This window comes from Desmodus rotundus, chromosome 2 (assembly GCF_022682495.2).
Source record: "Desmodus rotundus isolate HL8 chromosome 2, HLdesRot8A.1, whole genome shotgun sequence".
NCBI lineage: Eukaryota > Metazoa > Chordata > Mammalia > Chiroptera > Phyllostomidae > Desmodus > Desmodus rotundus.
The window spans coordinates 109,241,183-109,257,655 of record NC_071388.1 but is presented as its reverse complement, the minus strand read 5'-3'; the positions used below and the strand labels follow the sequence as shown (position 1 = coordinate 109,257,655).

Here is a 16,473-nt window from a genome sequence, read left to right as displayed (position 1 = left end):
CCATGTGGGAACACTTCACCACCACTGCCAGACTTCTTCAAAGGAAGGATGAAAGGAAAACAAAAGGGAGAAGCAACTTCCAGCATTCTCCACACAATAGCTCAGCAGGAACACCAATGGCAATTTGATGTGGGAGCTACAACACTTAATGTGCCAATTTTCCATGGGATTTGTTACCCTGAAACTTGCTCTGAGGTGACCAGGAAGATGGCTGGGCACCTGGGGATCAGAGAAACACAAGGAGCCAGATCAGATCTGCTCAGCTCCCCATCATCTTCCCAGAAACCAAGGAGAAAACAGGGAAAGATGAACTTCAGATACCCTGACCCGCCTTAAGAAACTCTCTTTTCCACACTCCTCCAATTAGCTGGTAAACCAGCAGCTTCCTTTGTCTTATTTTCTTTTGAACATTGTAACTCTTTCTGATTTATCAAATTATATAAAATAAACACATAAAAGGGTATGAGATACTCATTTTAAAAGACCCAATTTATGGGTTTCCATGGGCTCACATTGTAAAAATTCTAATAGTGATCAACAAGTTTAAATTGTGTGGGTCCGTAAGAGTCAACTGGACTTTCGTTCTGAAGTCAAGAATAAGTATGCAGAGGACCAACTTAGGTTATACAGAGGTTTCTGATGCACAAGGACTGGCACCCCGAGTTGTTCAAGGGTCAACTTTATTCTGAAGGAAAATTAAATTGCTTACATTACAACAATTAAAGGTAAGGTTAATGATAACACTGAGGAATGAGAGGTCAAACTGCACCAAAACATAAATGAAAACTGTTAGCAGTAAAATAACAGAGAGCTGTCTAACCCTGAGGAAACATCAGGTTGTACAGAGTTTCACATGCCGAGGCCTAACATGGATTACACACACACTTGGAAAACAAACAAAAAAACAGGGTTAGGGTTACCTCCAAAAACACCGCCAGCTAAAAAAATAGGTAGCCAAGAAGCCCAGACAAGCTTCCCCACATCAGAAGGACAAAGTAACCACACCAATCTAACATGGGCCCTGGGAGGCAGAACCAGGGCTAGCCCAAGGATTATCAGCTCCAGGACAGCAGAGTTGGGCCCTGCCTTGGCACTGTAGCCAGAAACAAGCCCTCCCTGGGGCATCTGCCCACAAGCCATTCACATGGCTATTACATTCTCTTACAGCTGTGACAGCTGTCACAAGGGAAGAACTCATGTTACAATAAAGTGCATGGCTTGATCAATTTTTACACAGGGATGCACCTGCAGAACCACCCAGGTCATGAAGTTAGTGATCATAGCACCCAGAAGTCTCTCTGCTGACCTATCCTGTTGACACCAGCTCTACCCCGAGGGCACCTTGACTCTGGCTTCAAATATCACATAGGACACACCTGCCTCCTTTTTTGATTGCACAACTGTGATTATATCACAGTTGTTATCTGACATGTATTTGCGTGACTCTTTGTCCCTCCTACATTGTCTCCAGGGACAAGCACATTGCTTGCTACTTAAAGGATTTCAATAAATACTTGTAAAAATAATGAAATTGGCACAGTGACTCCCATGCAATAAACACTTAATATATACAAGTACTGTAGTAAGAATTTCTTATTAATATAATGACCTAATAGGGCTTCTTTTGGAAGATCTGTAAAAGAACACAGCAACCGTTTTTTGTTTTTTTTTTTTTTGATAAATCTCAAAGATTTATTATTCTATTTAATCTACGGTATTTAACAGTCAAAATGATTTGCTATAATTCCCTTATTTAACATTTGCTCTTTGCCCTGGTGAGGACCTAAACTCAAAATCCTTTAGAGCTGTTAGGTTTCACCCTCCTACCCAACCAGAGAGTAAGTGATGCAGCGAACCATAGAGGAGAGACAGACACACAGCTAGCATGAACTGTACATGGCTATAACCTCATCCCCAGATAACCAGGCCCACCTGGCTGCCACCTTCTGGGACTTGGGATGCAAGTGAAAACATCAACATAGTAAATATATACTTGGGCAGAAAGCCTCCAGTCTTCCTAAGTTTCAAATGCAGATAATAGGGTTCTCTTTATCATCAATTTCCAATCTAATCAGGCCAAATACCCACACTCTTCCAATTTTTTTCTTTACTTTTTAAATGATCACACAGTAAAACTGACTGTTCTCCGGGGTTTGGGGGGGGGGGGCAGTGAGTGGGACCAGTTCTATCAATTTTAACCAATGTATAGATTTGTGTAACCACCACCACAAGCAGGAATACAGACCAATCCATCGCCCCCAAAACCTCCCTTGTGTCCTCCCTTTATAGTCACCCTCCTCCACCCCACCCTGGCACCCACTGATTGATCCCCAGCATTACAGTTTTGTTTCAAGAATGTGCTGTCAAAGGCATAACACACTATGTAACCTTTGAGATAGGCCCATTCTCTCAGCATGCTGCCTCTGAGATTCGGCCAGGTTGTCACACACAGCCACACAGCAGCAGTGTGTCTCTTTTCACTACTGAGCAGTGTTCTAGGGGACAGATGCACCAGTTTGTCTCTCCAGTCGCCTACTGATGAGCATGCTGGTTGTTGCTAGGTTTTAGAGATTATGACTAGAATCAGAATAAACAGTCACACGCAGGTTTTTGAGTGAAGCTACATTTTCATTTCTCTGCGATGGACATCAATGGGTGAAGCTGTGGCGTCATGTGGTAACTATCTAATAAACTACCCACCTTGTCCAGAGTGACTGTGCACTGTACACTGCCTCGGGCAACGTGAGACAGCTGCAGCTGTTCTGTCCTCTGCCAGTACTGGGTATTGCCAATGTTCTATTTTAAGTCACTCTAACAAGTATGCAGCAATGTCTCATTATACTTTTAATCTGCATTTCCTTGAAAGCTAATGATTGGGAACTTCTGTTCAATTGATTACTGACACCTGTCCATTCTCTTTGGTGAAGACTATTCATGTCTTCTCCCATTTTCTAATGTTCTTGTCACTGCCTGAATGTCTAACAGGCAATCGAATTAAAATGTCTAAAAACTACCTGTCATCATCACTTTCCAAATCTGCTCCTTCTAGTTTGCCCCCTTTTAAAAAGATTTTATTTATTTATTTTTAGAGAGAGGGGAAGGGAAGGAAAAAAGAGAGGGAGAAAAACATCAATGTGTGGCTGTCTCTCGTGTGCCCCCTACTGGGGGCCCAACCTGGCCTGCAACCAAGGCATGTGCCCTGACTGGGAATCGAACTGGTGACCCTTTGGTTCGCAGGCCGGTGCTCAATCCACTGAGCCACACCAGCCAGGGTCAGTTTTCCCCATCCTAATAAATATCCACTCTATCCTTCTAAGTGCTCAAGCCAAAAACCTGACAGTCATCCTTAACTTCTCTTTCTCTCAGTTCCCACATCCAACCTGTCAGCTTAACCTTCACAACATATCCAGAATTAGAATACCTTTCTTCTTCTTTTTTTAAACCCTCATCTGAGGATGTTTCACTGATTTTTAGAAAGAGAGAGGGGGGACAGGGAGGGAGGGGAGGGTGGGAGGGTTTCTCTCTTACATCAGTGAGAAACACTGAAAGGTTGCCTCCCACATGCACCCAGACCAGCGATCCAACCCATAACCTCGGTACATGCCCTGACTGGGAATCGAACCTACAACCTTTTGGTGTACGGGATGATGCTCCAAACAACTGAGCCACTTGGCCAGGGTGTGATTACCTTTATTCTTACTAGGTCAAGCCTCTTGTTGGGATTCCACAAACTAACCCACTTAGCTGCTTCTATCCTTTCATCCTTCAGTCTATTGTCAAGACAGCAGCCAGGGTGCTACTTTTCTAGTGTTAAGTCAGATTATGTCACCTCTGCTTAAATTCCTCAAATAGCTTCCTACCCACTCAAGAATATAATCCTTACTGTCACCTACACGACCCTACATACATGATTTGCCCCCAATAGCTACCCTTCCTGTCCCTCTACAACCTCAACTTGACTGTAGCCCTCTAGTCACACGGCCACCCGGCTGTTGTTGGGCCATGCCAAGTACTTTCTGGACTTGCACCCTCTTCCTTCTACCTGACAGACCCCTGATCTCTACCTAGCTTGTCATGAACATCTAGGTATCTTCAGACACCCAGAGGTACTGGAGTAGCTCTCATTACACAGAAAAAAAGCAGATACTAGAGCCATTTGGACAGTATTTTGAATACTCCATGTAAAAATGCCTCTGATATCATTTCATTAAGAGTATCTCTGACACTTATCAAATTCCTCTTAATTTGTTTTATCCAGAAAGTTTTGCCTAGAATACTATACAGCAATAAAAGGAACACACTATCAATACATGTTACAATATGGATGGACCATTATGCAAAGTGAAAGATGCCAGATGCAAGAAACTATGTATGATCCTATTAATATGGTGTCTCCAGAAAAGGCAAGGTCATAGAGATAGAAAGCAATTCAGTGGTAACCTGGAGCTAGGGATGAAAACACTGACTATAAATGGGTATGAAGAAGAAGTTCTAAAACTAGATCATGGTGATATTTGCACAACTCCGTAAGTTTACTAAAAATCTTGAATCATATACTTACAATGACTGGGTTTTATGGTATATAAATTATATTAATGTAGCTGTTTTTAAAAAAAACAAATTGCTTGCAATACTAGAAGTAGGGCTTCTGTAACATATTAAGGATCAATACTTTAGCCTTCAAATAAAACAAGTAACACTACTGCAAGGATTTTCAGTGTTCCTAGTCATTTTCACAGGACCATAAAAAGTGAGTTAAGGGTAAGTTAAACTGCGACAAAAAATGTAAGACTGAAAAAGAAAGCAACTACTCTGTGCCAGTGATTACGGAAGCTGTGAATGTACACACCATCCACCCCTACCCTCACCCCACATGCTTCTGACTTATTTAATTATTTTCTTTAGTTGATTTCAGAGAGAAAAAGGAAGAGAGAGAGGAAGAGAGGGACAGAGAAACATCGGTTTGTTGTTCCACTTACTGATGCATTCATTGGTTGATTCTCATATGTGCCCTGAGTGGGGATCAAACCCACAACCTTGGCATAGTGGGATGATGCTCTAAACAACTGTGCTACCCAGCCAGGGTACTTAGGATTTATTTAAAAGCTTGACCCAGTAAGTCTCTGTAGGAAGATGGCTGTACTGCACAGCAGCCCCTCCTTCAAGCCAACAGCTGGAAATCAGTTTTTGTCCATGCAATGAGTGGGCAACTTAGCTCTCACCCTGCTTACCTGGTATGGTGTGTACCTCATCCAAGATCATGAGGCCCCACTCCTGAGTTCTGAGCCACTCCATAACTCGCTCAGCCTCCCAGGACCTTTTGGTGGTGTGGCCCAGCATGGAGTAAGTACTGATGGCAATGGAGCAGCCTATGGGCTTGTCCTTGGCATCGGAGGTGAAGCGGCAGATCTGGCTGTCGTCAATGGTGGACCACATCTTGAACTGGGCTTTCCACTGCTCCACAGACACAGCTGAGTTGCCTAGCACCAGACAGCGTTTTCTGACAGTGCATGCAGCTGTCACACCAACCAGGGACTTCCCAGCACCTACGAGAAACCAAAGAATAATCCTACCCAAGGCCAAGCTGAAATGAAGGACAGAGACAGACAGACTCATCAGCACACAAATCAGGGCAAATTATTCATAACCATCTTCACAGCTGACATTATGAAGCACTTACTCCTCTGGAGTCCGTTTTCTTCTTTATAAAAAGGAGCCATGCTCACTTTACACACAAATGTAAGAAATAAGAGGCAAGTGCCAGCCCCTATTGTAGCATTTTACATGCATCTTGTTTAAAGGCTGAAACCTTGAAACAAACCAGAGATAAGAGACTCTATTGTTTCAATTTTAAATGTGGTAGAACTAAAGCTATGGCATAACTTGCCCATATCCACGGGAAAATGGTGCTTCCAGGGTAGACTGTGCCCAGTACACAGATGCACCATGGAGGACTCAGCAAGACAGCTGTCATGACTACACAACCAACTGGGCTGAGAAGTCAAAAATGTAGTAAGTGTGCACACTGCTGGTAAAGACAGAGAAGGTGAAATTTCAGGAGCTTCCACGTTTACTACCATCAACCATTTGAAGATCAAGATAAAAAAAATCGAGTGGAAAACCAAGATGGTGGCGTAGGTAGACACACTGCACCCCCTCGCACAACCAGAACTGACAGAGAATCGAACGGCAAGGGGGTCCGACACCAACGAAATAAAAAATAAACATTCATCTAGACTGGTAGGAGGGGCGGAGATGGGCACTGGGGTGGAGAGGACTCGCGTGGCTGTGGCAGGACCGAGACTGGCGGAGTGTGGGACGAACAGAGCAGGCAGTCCGACCACTAGCAGACCCTGCGGCCACACATTCGCGCAGATAAACCGAGAGGGCCAGACTTGGAGTGGCGGAGAGTGGGGCAGGCAGAGTGCAGGTAGCACCCCGAAGCCCCACATTCGAACATAGATAAACCGGACAAACGGCGGGGAGTGAAGCAGACCACACAACCCAGGGCTACAGCTCAGGCAAATAAAGCCTCAAACCTTTGATTGAAAACACCCGTGGGGGTTGGGGCGACAGCAGGAGAGACTCCCAGCCTCACGGGAGAGGTCGTTGGAGAGACCCACAGGGGCCTAGAGTGTGCACAAGCCCACCCACTCGGGAACCAGCACCAGAGGGGCCCAGTTTGATTGTGGGTATTGGAGTGAAAGATTGAAATCCGGAGGAGAGTGAAGCGGGCGCCATTGCTCCCTCTGGGCCCCTCCCCCACGTACAGCATCACAGCACAGCAACCAGCGTTACCCCGCCCTGGTGAACACCTAAGGCTCCGCCCCTTAAAGTAACAGACACGCCAAGACAAACAAAAAAAATGGCCCAAATGACAGAACACTTCAAAGCTCCAGAAAAAATACAACTAAGCGAGGAAGAAATAGCCAACCTATCGGATGCACAATTCAAAGCACTGGTTATCAATATGCTCACAGAATTGGTTGAATCTGTTCGAAAAGTAGATGAAAAAATGAAGCCTATGCTAAGAGAAACAAAGGAAAATGTACAAGGAACCAATAGTGATGCGAAGGAAACTGGGACTCAAATCAATGGTGTGGACCAGAAGGAAGAAAAGAACATCCAACCAGAAAAGAATGAAGAAACAAGAATTCGGAAAAATGAGGAGAGGCTTAGGAACCTCCAGGACATCTTGAAACGTTCCAACATCCGAATTATAGGGGTGCCAGGAAAAGAGGAAGAACAAAAAATTGAAAACTTATTTGAACAAATAATGAAGGAGAACTTCCCCAGTCTGGCAAAGGAAATAGACTTCCAGGAAGTCCAGGAAGCTCAGAGAGTCCCAAAGAAGCTGGACCCAAGGAGGAACACACCAAGGCACATCATAATTCCATTAGCCAAGATGAAACAGAAGGAGACAATCTTAGAAGCAGCAAGAGAAAAGAACACAGTTACCTACAAAGGACTTCCCATAAGACTTGTCAGCTGATTTCTCCAAAGAGACCTTACAGGCAAGAAGGGACTGGCAAGAAGTATTCCAAGTCATGAAAGGCAAGGGCCTACATCCAAGATTACTGTATCCAGCAAAGCTATCATTTAGAATGGAAGGGCAGATAAAGTGCTTCTCAGATAAGGTCAAGTTAAAGGAGTTCATCATCACCAAGCCCTTATTATATGAAATGTTAAAGGGAGTTACCTAAGAAAAAGAAGATAAAAACTATGAACAGTAAAAATGACAGCAAACTCATAGTTATTAACGACCACACCTAAAATAAAAACAAGAGCACACTAGGCAAACAACTAGAACGGGAACAGAACCATAGAGATGGAGATCACATGGAGGGTTGTCAATAGGGGAGTGGGAGGGGGAGAGGGGGGAAAGGTACAGAGAATAAGTAGCATAAATGGCAGGTAGAAAATAGACAGGGGGAGGGTAAGAATAGTGTAGGAAATGTAGAAGCCAAAGAACTTATAAGTATGACCCATGGACATGAACTATAGGGGGGGAATGTGGGAGGGAGGGGGTGGGCAGGATGGAGTGGAGTTGCGGGGGGAATGGGACACCTGTAATAGCATAATCAATAGATATATTAAAAAAAAAATTAAAAAAATCAAGCTATTCCTTTAGGCAGCAAGTCTTCCTTTACCAGGAACGTGCGTCAAAATAACTTGTGGAGCTTTTTAAAAAGAACACCAACCACCTAAAGGCCTAGGTCACTCCCCTAGAGTTTCCTGCCAGCCTAAGTCCAGGACAGCAGAGCCTTTGTGACTGCAGGCCTTGAAGGTAGGCCAGGAGCTGCCATGGCTTGGGATAAATGATATCAGATAGAAGCCAGGGCTGCTCCTGCCTTAGTGGATGCACACACTCTAACCTGCTGTCTGGGAACAAGCCAGTGTCTATGCTGGGGAACCTCCATACAACAGGCTTCACAAGACTGACTGCAAAGAAAAACAGCCCAACCCAGCAGGCAAAATGATACCTCCCCGATACAGTGTTGTTTTTCTTCACTGCCCAAGATTTCACACATTGCTTAGGTGATTTGTATACTATTTGTCTCCACCTCACCAGAATAAGCTTGAGATCAGTGTCACTCTCTCCATCATTACATCCCAGTGTGGAGGTCAGGGTCCTGCATACAGCAAGCACTCGAATATTTTTCAAGTCCTGAATCAGGGAGTCATCTGACCATAGCTATTCCCTGGCCAGGTGTGAGGTACATTTAGGGAAAGGTACATAAGGAGAGTGCGAGGCAGCCTAGAGATCTTCTTCATTTAAGAATCACTTACCACAAGGAAGAACAATGACCCCTGAACGTGCACGCCCATTCCCAAACATCTTCCGCAAGCTCTTCTCCTGATAAGGTCTAAGGACAGCTGTGGGTTTCAGGTCAATGTTGATATCAGGGTTAACAGAATCATTCCGAAAGTCATATTCTGCCAACAGAGGGTACTCTAGGTGAATGCAACGTTTCTGAAGCTCCTCAATCATCTCCTAGGGAGTGAGAACAAAGGAAGTTTTATAACCTTCTGAACTCCAGAGCATGCTCATAAACAGCACATATTCTAAGGGGCCTTGTGGTCAAAAGGAGAGCAATTTATCTAGGCTTTGGCAACTTCAGATCCTGCTTAATAACAGCTGGGTTAAAACATGGAAAGGCAACCCAAAGTAAGGACACACGCAAAATGAAATGCAAGCAGCCACCAAAAATGTCCCTCTAGCACCATTTCCCACACCTAAGAACTTGCGAAGGCTGACCCACCCCCGTGAGGAATGGGACACTCAGATCCAACTCCATTAGGAAGAATGATGCTATGGCCCACAGACACCAAGAAGGAAAAAGTAATTTGGGAACAGATGAGCATTCCTTCCTCTCACACAGACTACAGAAAAGAGTCCGTGCAGCACTGGACCAGCTTCTGACATTGTCTTAGACAAGGAACCAGGAGGGGATCTGTTCAATAACCTGCTTGACTTCAAAAGATACTGTCTGTGTCTCTTCTTCATCTTCCTCATCCTTGTCCATTTGCTCATAAAAGTCAAGTAGGTCCGTGGGGATGTCAGATTTACCCTGTGGATCTGTCACCCGGGAAGTGGAGGGCCCACCACTGTCTTCAGTAGTCTTTGCAATCTGTGAGAGAAAGACAGGATTTGGATTCACATGCAACAGTTAACCCCACTGTTGCCAAGCAAGAACTTAAGTTGCAAGAAAATAGTAAGGCCACTAGGTTGCAAATACTGAAAGAGGAGCACCTGAGAGAGCTGTAATACCAAATGCTCCCACCCCCAGGGTGACGCAGCTCACGTACAGCAGATCTGCTTGTGAAAGTCTCTGTGATGAGCTCAGTCACCTCCCCCTCAGAGCTCCTCAGGCGGCACTCCCGAATCACTGGGTCTTGGAGAAGATGCTGGATGACATCAGGGTGGGAGCTTTCAACAAAGTACCTATAAGAGGAAGGAGGTCCCAACTGACCAGTACACCATTTTCAGAAGGTCCCACTGCTCAGTTAGATGTCTAAAAACAGTGAACTCATGCCTCTCTCTACTTTATCACTCTCCCACAACCCTTTGCCAAATCTAAGCTATAAACTACTAGCTACCTAACATGAGAGTTGTGGACAAAGCCATACCATGAAGACAAATAAACCAGAATCAGAGCCCCAGCTCCACTTGGGGGAACATGGTGGCCAGTGAAGAAACTTTTGGATTTGGCCACATTACTTTACTTATTCCTTTGTATCACCTTACTCAGGGGAGTGGCTGTTGGTGCAGAGCGGACAGTCCACAAATGTTGGCTTCTTAACATCTGCAGCACAGAGAGTGAAAGTGCCTTGGACAGGCCTGTCACACAGAATCCCTTACCTGTTGTGCTTCAGGACCAGCTTGACTTTTCCATAACTGACAGTACACAACTGCAAAGAGTAACAAGTCAGGCAAAATTAGCAACATGCAGCTCACTCAGATTGCATTCACTACTGGGCACGCCCTACCCCTATCAACCAAGTGTGGAGTTCACGTCACTGTAGGAAAACTCAATGTGCAACCCTAACATGGTCAGAGCTGTCTAAATCGGGCTTTCCCCACTAGACTCTTCTTTTTGACAGCAACACCTTCTTCTTGTCTAACTAATTTCGATACATACTTCTTAATTAATAAAGCGCTGCTTAAAATCTTTATTTGCCCTTTCCTTTTCTTCTCTATTCCCACAGGCCCCAGTTTAATCCACAGACCCATCATACCACATCAGTATTACTCCAGCTTCCAGCACAAAGCTGGCCAGAGAGTGTGTTCTGTAATTGTTTGTTGTGTAAATCAAATGCAAAGCCTCTTGGACTCCTCACCAATGTTTCTGTTTCCCCAACTAGCATATAAGCTTCTTAATGGTACAGAATACAATGTACATCCCTCCAGGTTGTATGGTGGCCATGAAAAGCCACCCCTCAGACCCAGGGCTGCTGCCTGCCTCCACAGCTGCCTTCTGGATCCACCAATGCACTGTGAAAACACCTACATGCCTGCAGGCAGCTCCCAGCCAAGACTGACCGCAGCAAGGTGCTGATGTGGCTCACTCCAGCAAGGAGCAGGCCCTTTTCTCTGGGCAGCCTTCCATATCACAGGAGAAGAGAACTCTCTCCAGAACCACTGCTAGCTTCTCTGAGGTTGGATGCATTACTATTCTGGAGTCCTGTGGCACTCATCTTCTGCCACACCAGAGTTGGGGGTTTGAATCCAACTCCCTTTAGATAAGCAGAGGGCAATGAAAGCCACTGTCCATCTCTTCTGAAACGTATTTCACCTGTCTCTTTGAACAAACCCAAGCATGTTCAACTGTTCTTCATGTGTGGAACACTACCCACTTCAACATTTGAAGTTCTTTTTGGCTTTTCTTAAGGAAAACTGTTGACTATTGTCTGATTCAGGTTATTCAGCCTTAGATGGAGTTTACCACCTGTGTTATTCCACTTGGGCTGTTATGCAGAACAACATAGACTGGGTGGTTTAACAACAGAAACTTATTTCTAAAAGTCTGTAATCAAAGTGCCAGTGATTCAGTTTCTAATGAAGGTTCTTCTTCTGGCTGTAGAGAGCTTTCTTGCTTTGTGCTCACATGACCTCTTCCTTGTGTACATGCAAATAGAAAGAGAGTAAACAAGCCTTCTGGCATCTCTTCTTATAAGGACACTAATCCTGTTGGATCAGGTGTTAGAAACTGTCCTGCCCGGTTTCAGAAGCTGTAACCCCACTGACAGGCGAAAAGGCCCCATGTCTAGGAAAACTTGGGACCACAAGCCACTAAACTTACCCTCCTGGCATGGGTGCAGCCTCTGCCCCCTTTACTTCACCCTGCTTGGCACCTGGAGGTTGGCTGGATAGTCAATTATGGGTAAGATTCCTCAAGGAAGGAACAACCTAAGACACGCACAGTCACAAAGGGGCCATTATGGAAGGACTTAGGGGACTACAGAGGAGGGACAAAAGACCATCACCCCTTGGCTTTGTCATAGCCTGAGTCCTCATTCTATCTGTAAAATGTCTCCTAATCTCTTGGCTGCCTTGCTTCCCCCGCCTGATTCAGGCCTGAAACAATGCTAAGCAGGGTGCAGCCCTGTGCCAGAACTGGTGGTTTCTGGGAGCAATCAGACCTGAGAAAGAATGCATAAAATCCTGTGAAACCTGCTTTGCTAAGAACGTCCTCAAGATATGCATACGAAATGTTTAGGGTCCAAGCACAAAATAAGTTTGTTTCCCCAGGTTGTATGGCCAATTGGCATTACCCTGTCTACTAGACCCTGACTCAAAAGGACCCCCATAATCCCAGAAATGTTATCTGTTAACCTTATCTCCTTTCTTTCATCATTACTATCTGACATCGATTGATGAGCTTTACGTACATGCTGTGCAGACTACACAATCTATGCAAACTAAACTTAATAAAAGCCCACTGAGAAAGGGGCTCCAGGCTCTTCTCCTCAGAGAGACTAAGTGGCCCTTTCCTCCCTAAGCGGATCATGTCTTGGAAGATTTCTCCTCATCTGTGGCAGCGGGAGAGCTGTGCTGGACCCACAATCAGGGAACCACTCTTATGACCTCATTTAACCTTAATTACTTCCTTACTTCTAATGTGGTTAGGGCTCTAAGATACGAATTGTGGAGAGTGCACACTTCAGTCCACACCACCATTAGCTTTGGGCTGCATTCCCAAATAACCTTGGCCAAAATGGGCTTGAATTACTACCCTCATTGTGTGAGTACCCACTGGCTAAGAGCACCTCATGGGAAGTGTGGCCTCAGCAAGAATACAATGCTGGATCCACAGGAGTAGCAGCTGGTACAGTAATCAGTTATTATGTTCCCCACACTAGATATGAATGGCCATTTTCTTGACTGTCACAATTAACAATATGTCACACCTGTCCTCAATATTACTACATTAACAAAGAGGACAAAAGTGCCAGCCTTTGCCCCCACCTACCTTAATAAACTGAATGATTCCTTCAGGAATTCCAGTCTTGCTGAGCTTCCTGAGGTACTCAGTGATGTCACTGGTTTGCAGCCCAACACTGACAGCTGCATACAGGGAGTAGGCAGTCAGTTTGTATTCGTGCACATGGGTTGGTCGGCACACTGGCTCTGCAATAGCCACCAAGAAGTCTTGAGCATATTTGTAAACTGGAGAGAAGGCTTCTAAGAAAATGTGGCCATCGGGAGCCTGAGAAACACCAAACAGACATGAAACTAATGAGTTTCTAAGACTATTAGGTTCTTTTTCTCTCTCATTTATCTATAAAAGATTAAGCTGCTGAAAGAGTGGTGCACCAGGGATATTTTTGTAAGCACTCCTTCAGCCAACTGTGGGGCCTTTTACTTTTACCAGATACAGGGAGTGAAGAGAATAGAAGAAAAGGTTTACAAAGTCAGTAGATGCTTCCCACTATTCTTCACAGGAAAACCCACCTTACCATCTACCCTCAAGTTACCTTTTGGCTAGATCAAATGAATGCAGAACCTTGATTACTTCAAGTTGAGCAAAAAAACGTAACAACTACGTCTTTATAAATTTTTTAAATTGGGGAATTAAAATGTTACATAATAAATGCCATCTATTCGGTAAAGTATTCCCAAACCTGCAGTATAAGTGGAGAAAAGGGGAAGTAAAAGGTGGGGTTAGAGTGGAAGGAAGCTGGCCCAGGTGCGCACACCTGCCATCCCTTTCTCGGCTGTCCACACTACCAGTATGAAAGCTCTCCCCAGCCAACTCCGCCAGCAGTAGCCTGAATTTCTATTTTGGCCCCAAAGATTCCTGGGAGGGGGGGGGGGGAGGGGCACTGCCCTGGCTGTCAGTATGCTCACCACCCAGAGGGGCCGGGAGTTGTGGTCGGCCTTCAGCGGCATCTGCAGCCTGTAGTCCTTGGCTCCATACTCATCCAATTTTGTGCTTGACTCATCCACTTGCTTTCCGGCAGCCGAGGGCACCGCCTCCTGAGAATCGTTTCCAGGGGCATCATCTTCATCTTCCTCCTCATCCTCGTAGTGCCGCTTCTTGGACTTCTTCTTATCTGCAGATGTGGACACAGAAGTGAGCCCCCCGCCGCCCCGGAGCAAGGGCCCCTCTGCCGCGCCTAGCGGCATTTTCGGGAACCGGACAGCAGCCAGGCTGCAGCAGCCCACACATTTCCGCTCAAGAGTCAAGTGCTGCCGGGCGCCTCTCACTCGGACCCTGCCCACCCGACCCAGGGACACAGGGCTGCCCAAGGGCTATGGATCACCACTACCCTCCCCCAGCCCCGCCCCCGGCTCGGGGTACTTCGGGCCCAACGTGCAGGCAGCGAGGCACTGCAGGGACGTGGCCGCTGGGGAGGCCCGAGCCGGTCGGAGAGAACGACGCAACCGCGAGTGCGGGCAGCCGGGCGCACCCATGCCACCTCTTACCGCGGTCCGCCCGGTCCCTTTTGCCCATGGCGCCCAAAGCGAGAGACAAGGCGTCTGCTTCCCAAGGGGCGGCCCTCTCCGATCACTTCCGGTCCACCCCGGAAACTCTTCCGACGACCACAAGTAAAGTCCCGCCTCTGGGCTCGGGTGGCGGGGTAGGCCTGTAAGTTGGGGGGCCGGGTTGCGGGGGTGCGAGCTGGTGGCTGCTGAATAACGCGACCCAGTTCGTGTGACCCAGCCTGGATCGTGTGATTCTTTCTTCTAGTCAGTGAAGTGTTGTATTTCTCGAGTACCTGGCATGGTCCTCAAGCACTGTTTTAGCCACTGTTGGAGGCCCACTGGAACTTAAACTCTGCAGATGTTGGCAGTGAACAAATTTGGTGTTAACTGCCAAGAAGGAATAAAACAAGGCCCAGGGCTATGGCAGTAGTGCCATTCTACATGCAGTGGTCAGATCCTCTGACTTGGTGGTGTTAGAGCAAAAGACCTGAAGAAGTGAGACTGTTGTGTGTGGTGGGCCCTGGGCTGGCGCAGAAAAAATGTGACGGAAAATATCAACGGATGGTGTTTGGTGGATGGTGCCCATCAAACGCCAACGGGAATCCCCAGTTTGGGGAGATGTGAAAAAGGGACTTTTCAATGCAAAACCACTGCAAAGCCCAATTATGAAGCAGCAGTGCTCTGAGGCGGCCCTGGAGCCAGGCCCTCTCCAGCTCAGCTCTGCTCTCCTCCTCGCTCTACTCAGGTCTGCTCCTCTGCTCTGGCAGCTGTCTTTGGCCATGTCAATTTCAGCTCCAATCAGCAAAATTCGGTCTCCACTTTTTGTGGAAAGAGAAGGTACACTCCTTAATCCAGAGGGGAGCGGACTTGTAAACGGAAGTTTTCATTCCTGGTCCCTGATTGGTCTGCCCTCATCAAATGAGGAGTCCAAATCCTCACAGTTTCATTGGTCCAGAAGGCGTTGTTCCTAATTGGTCAGAACGAAGCTGCTCTAATTGGTCAGTGAAGAAGCTGATGGGGACAGAGCTGCACAGCTCCACTCAAAGAGGAAAGCCTCAGTTCTATTGCTTGAAATAGGTTTCCAGGAATTCCTTTACAAGGGCTGGCTCAGCTGGCAGAAGCACTGCGCAGGCAGGCAGCTCAGTACCAGACACAGGCAGCTCAATGCAGGCTTCTCACTGATGTGCACTTTGCATGAGAGGCCCCTGTGTGGAAATAGCTGCTAAGCTGTTTTTTGTTGTTTGTTCCTTAATTTCAGCCCACTTAGCCACTGGGAGCCCTTTTTTGGTAATCATCTTTCTCACAGCCCACAACAGGTTTGGCAGGTAAGAGTATGGACCAAAATGGGGTGCTATAATAAATCTGACAAGTCCAGTGACAGAAAGGAACCTCCCAGGGCAATCTGATCATAAATTCCTAAACTTGGCAGGTCATGGTGGTCAATCATGTCCTTAGCAAAGGTCAGTATCTACCTTATGCAAGCTCTGTCCATTGTTCTTGTGCATCTAATTAACACATCTTTGAATGCCTCTTTTTGCAGCGTTCCAGGTTAGAAATGGCTGACTTATGAACTTAAAAAGGCCCACACCAAGACACATCATAATTAAAATGCCGAATATTAAAGACAAAGAGAGAAACTTATAAAACAGCAAAAGAAGAGCAGTTACTTAGAAGGGAGCTTCCATTAAGACTCAGCTGATTTCTCAACAGCAACTTTGCAGGCCAGAAGGGATTGCCACATTCTGTGAATTTAAGAAACATCCAAACCTGTAGAGTTTTCATGAGTTTATATGAGCCAAACTATGACAAATGTCAGGGAGCAGGATCTCAAGTGCTCCAAAGAATAAGTTTTGCAGCTTCTTTTACACATTTGAAATTAAGGAGAGAAGGGAACATAAGGAAGATACAAGAAGGTGAGAGAAAGCATGGTGGTAGATTACAGGATGGTTAACAAGATTATGTGCTTACTTGAAGGTGGTTACCGCTTATTTCAAAAGTGTGTTAACCTAGATGCACAGAAACAATGCACAGGGCTTGGTAAA

General features: G+C 46.0%; 1 protein-coding gene across 1 annotated transcript in view; it reads right to left on the bottom strand.

Moving 5' to 3' along the window:
• Positions 1 to 14,541, bottom strand: part of ERCC3 (ERCC excision repair 3, TFIIH core complex helicase subunit) — a 35,067-nt gene extending 20,526 nt beyond the window's left edge. The window contains exons 1-8 of the mRNA XM_024569658.3: positions 14,432 to 14,541; positions 13,853 to 14,058; positions 12,975 to 13,211; positions 10,364 to 10,413; positions 9,811 to 9,946; positions 9,468 to 9,632; positions 8,791 to 8,995; positions 5,232 to 5,546 (exon numbers count right to left, since the gene is read on the bottom strand). Coding sequence (XP_024425426.1) covers positions 5,232 to 5,546; positions 8,791 to 8,995; positions 9,468 to 9,632; positions 9,811 to 9,946; positions 10,364 to 10,413; positions 12,975 to 13,211; positions 13,853 to 14,058; positions 14,432 to 14,459 — 1,342 coding nt within the window. The 5' untranslated portion in view covers positions 14,460 to 14,541. The remainder of the gene's footprint in view (positions 1 to 5,231; positions 5,547 to 8,790; positions 8,996 to 9,467; positions 9,633 to 9,810; positions 9,947 to 10,363; positions 10,414 to 12,974; positions 13,212 to 13,852; positions 14,059 to 14,431) is intronic.
• Positions 14,542 to 16,473: the final 1,932 nt, after the last annotated feature.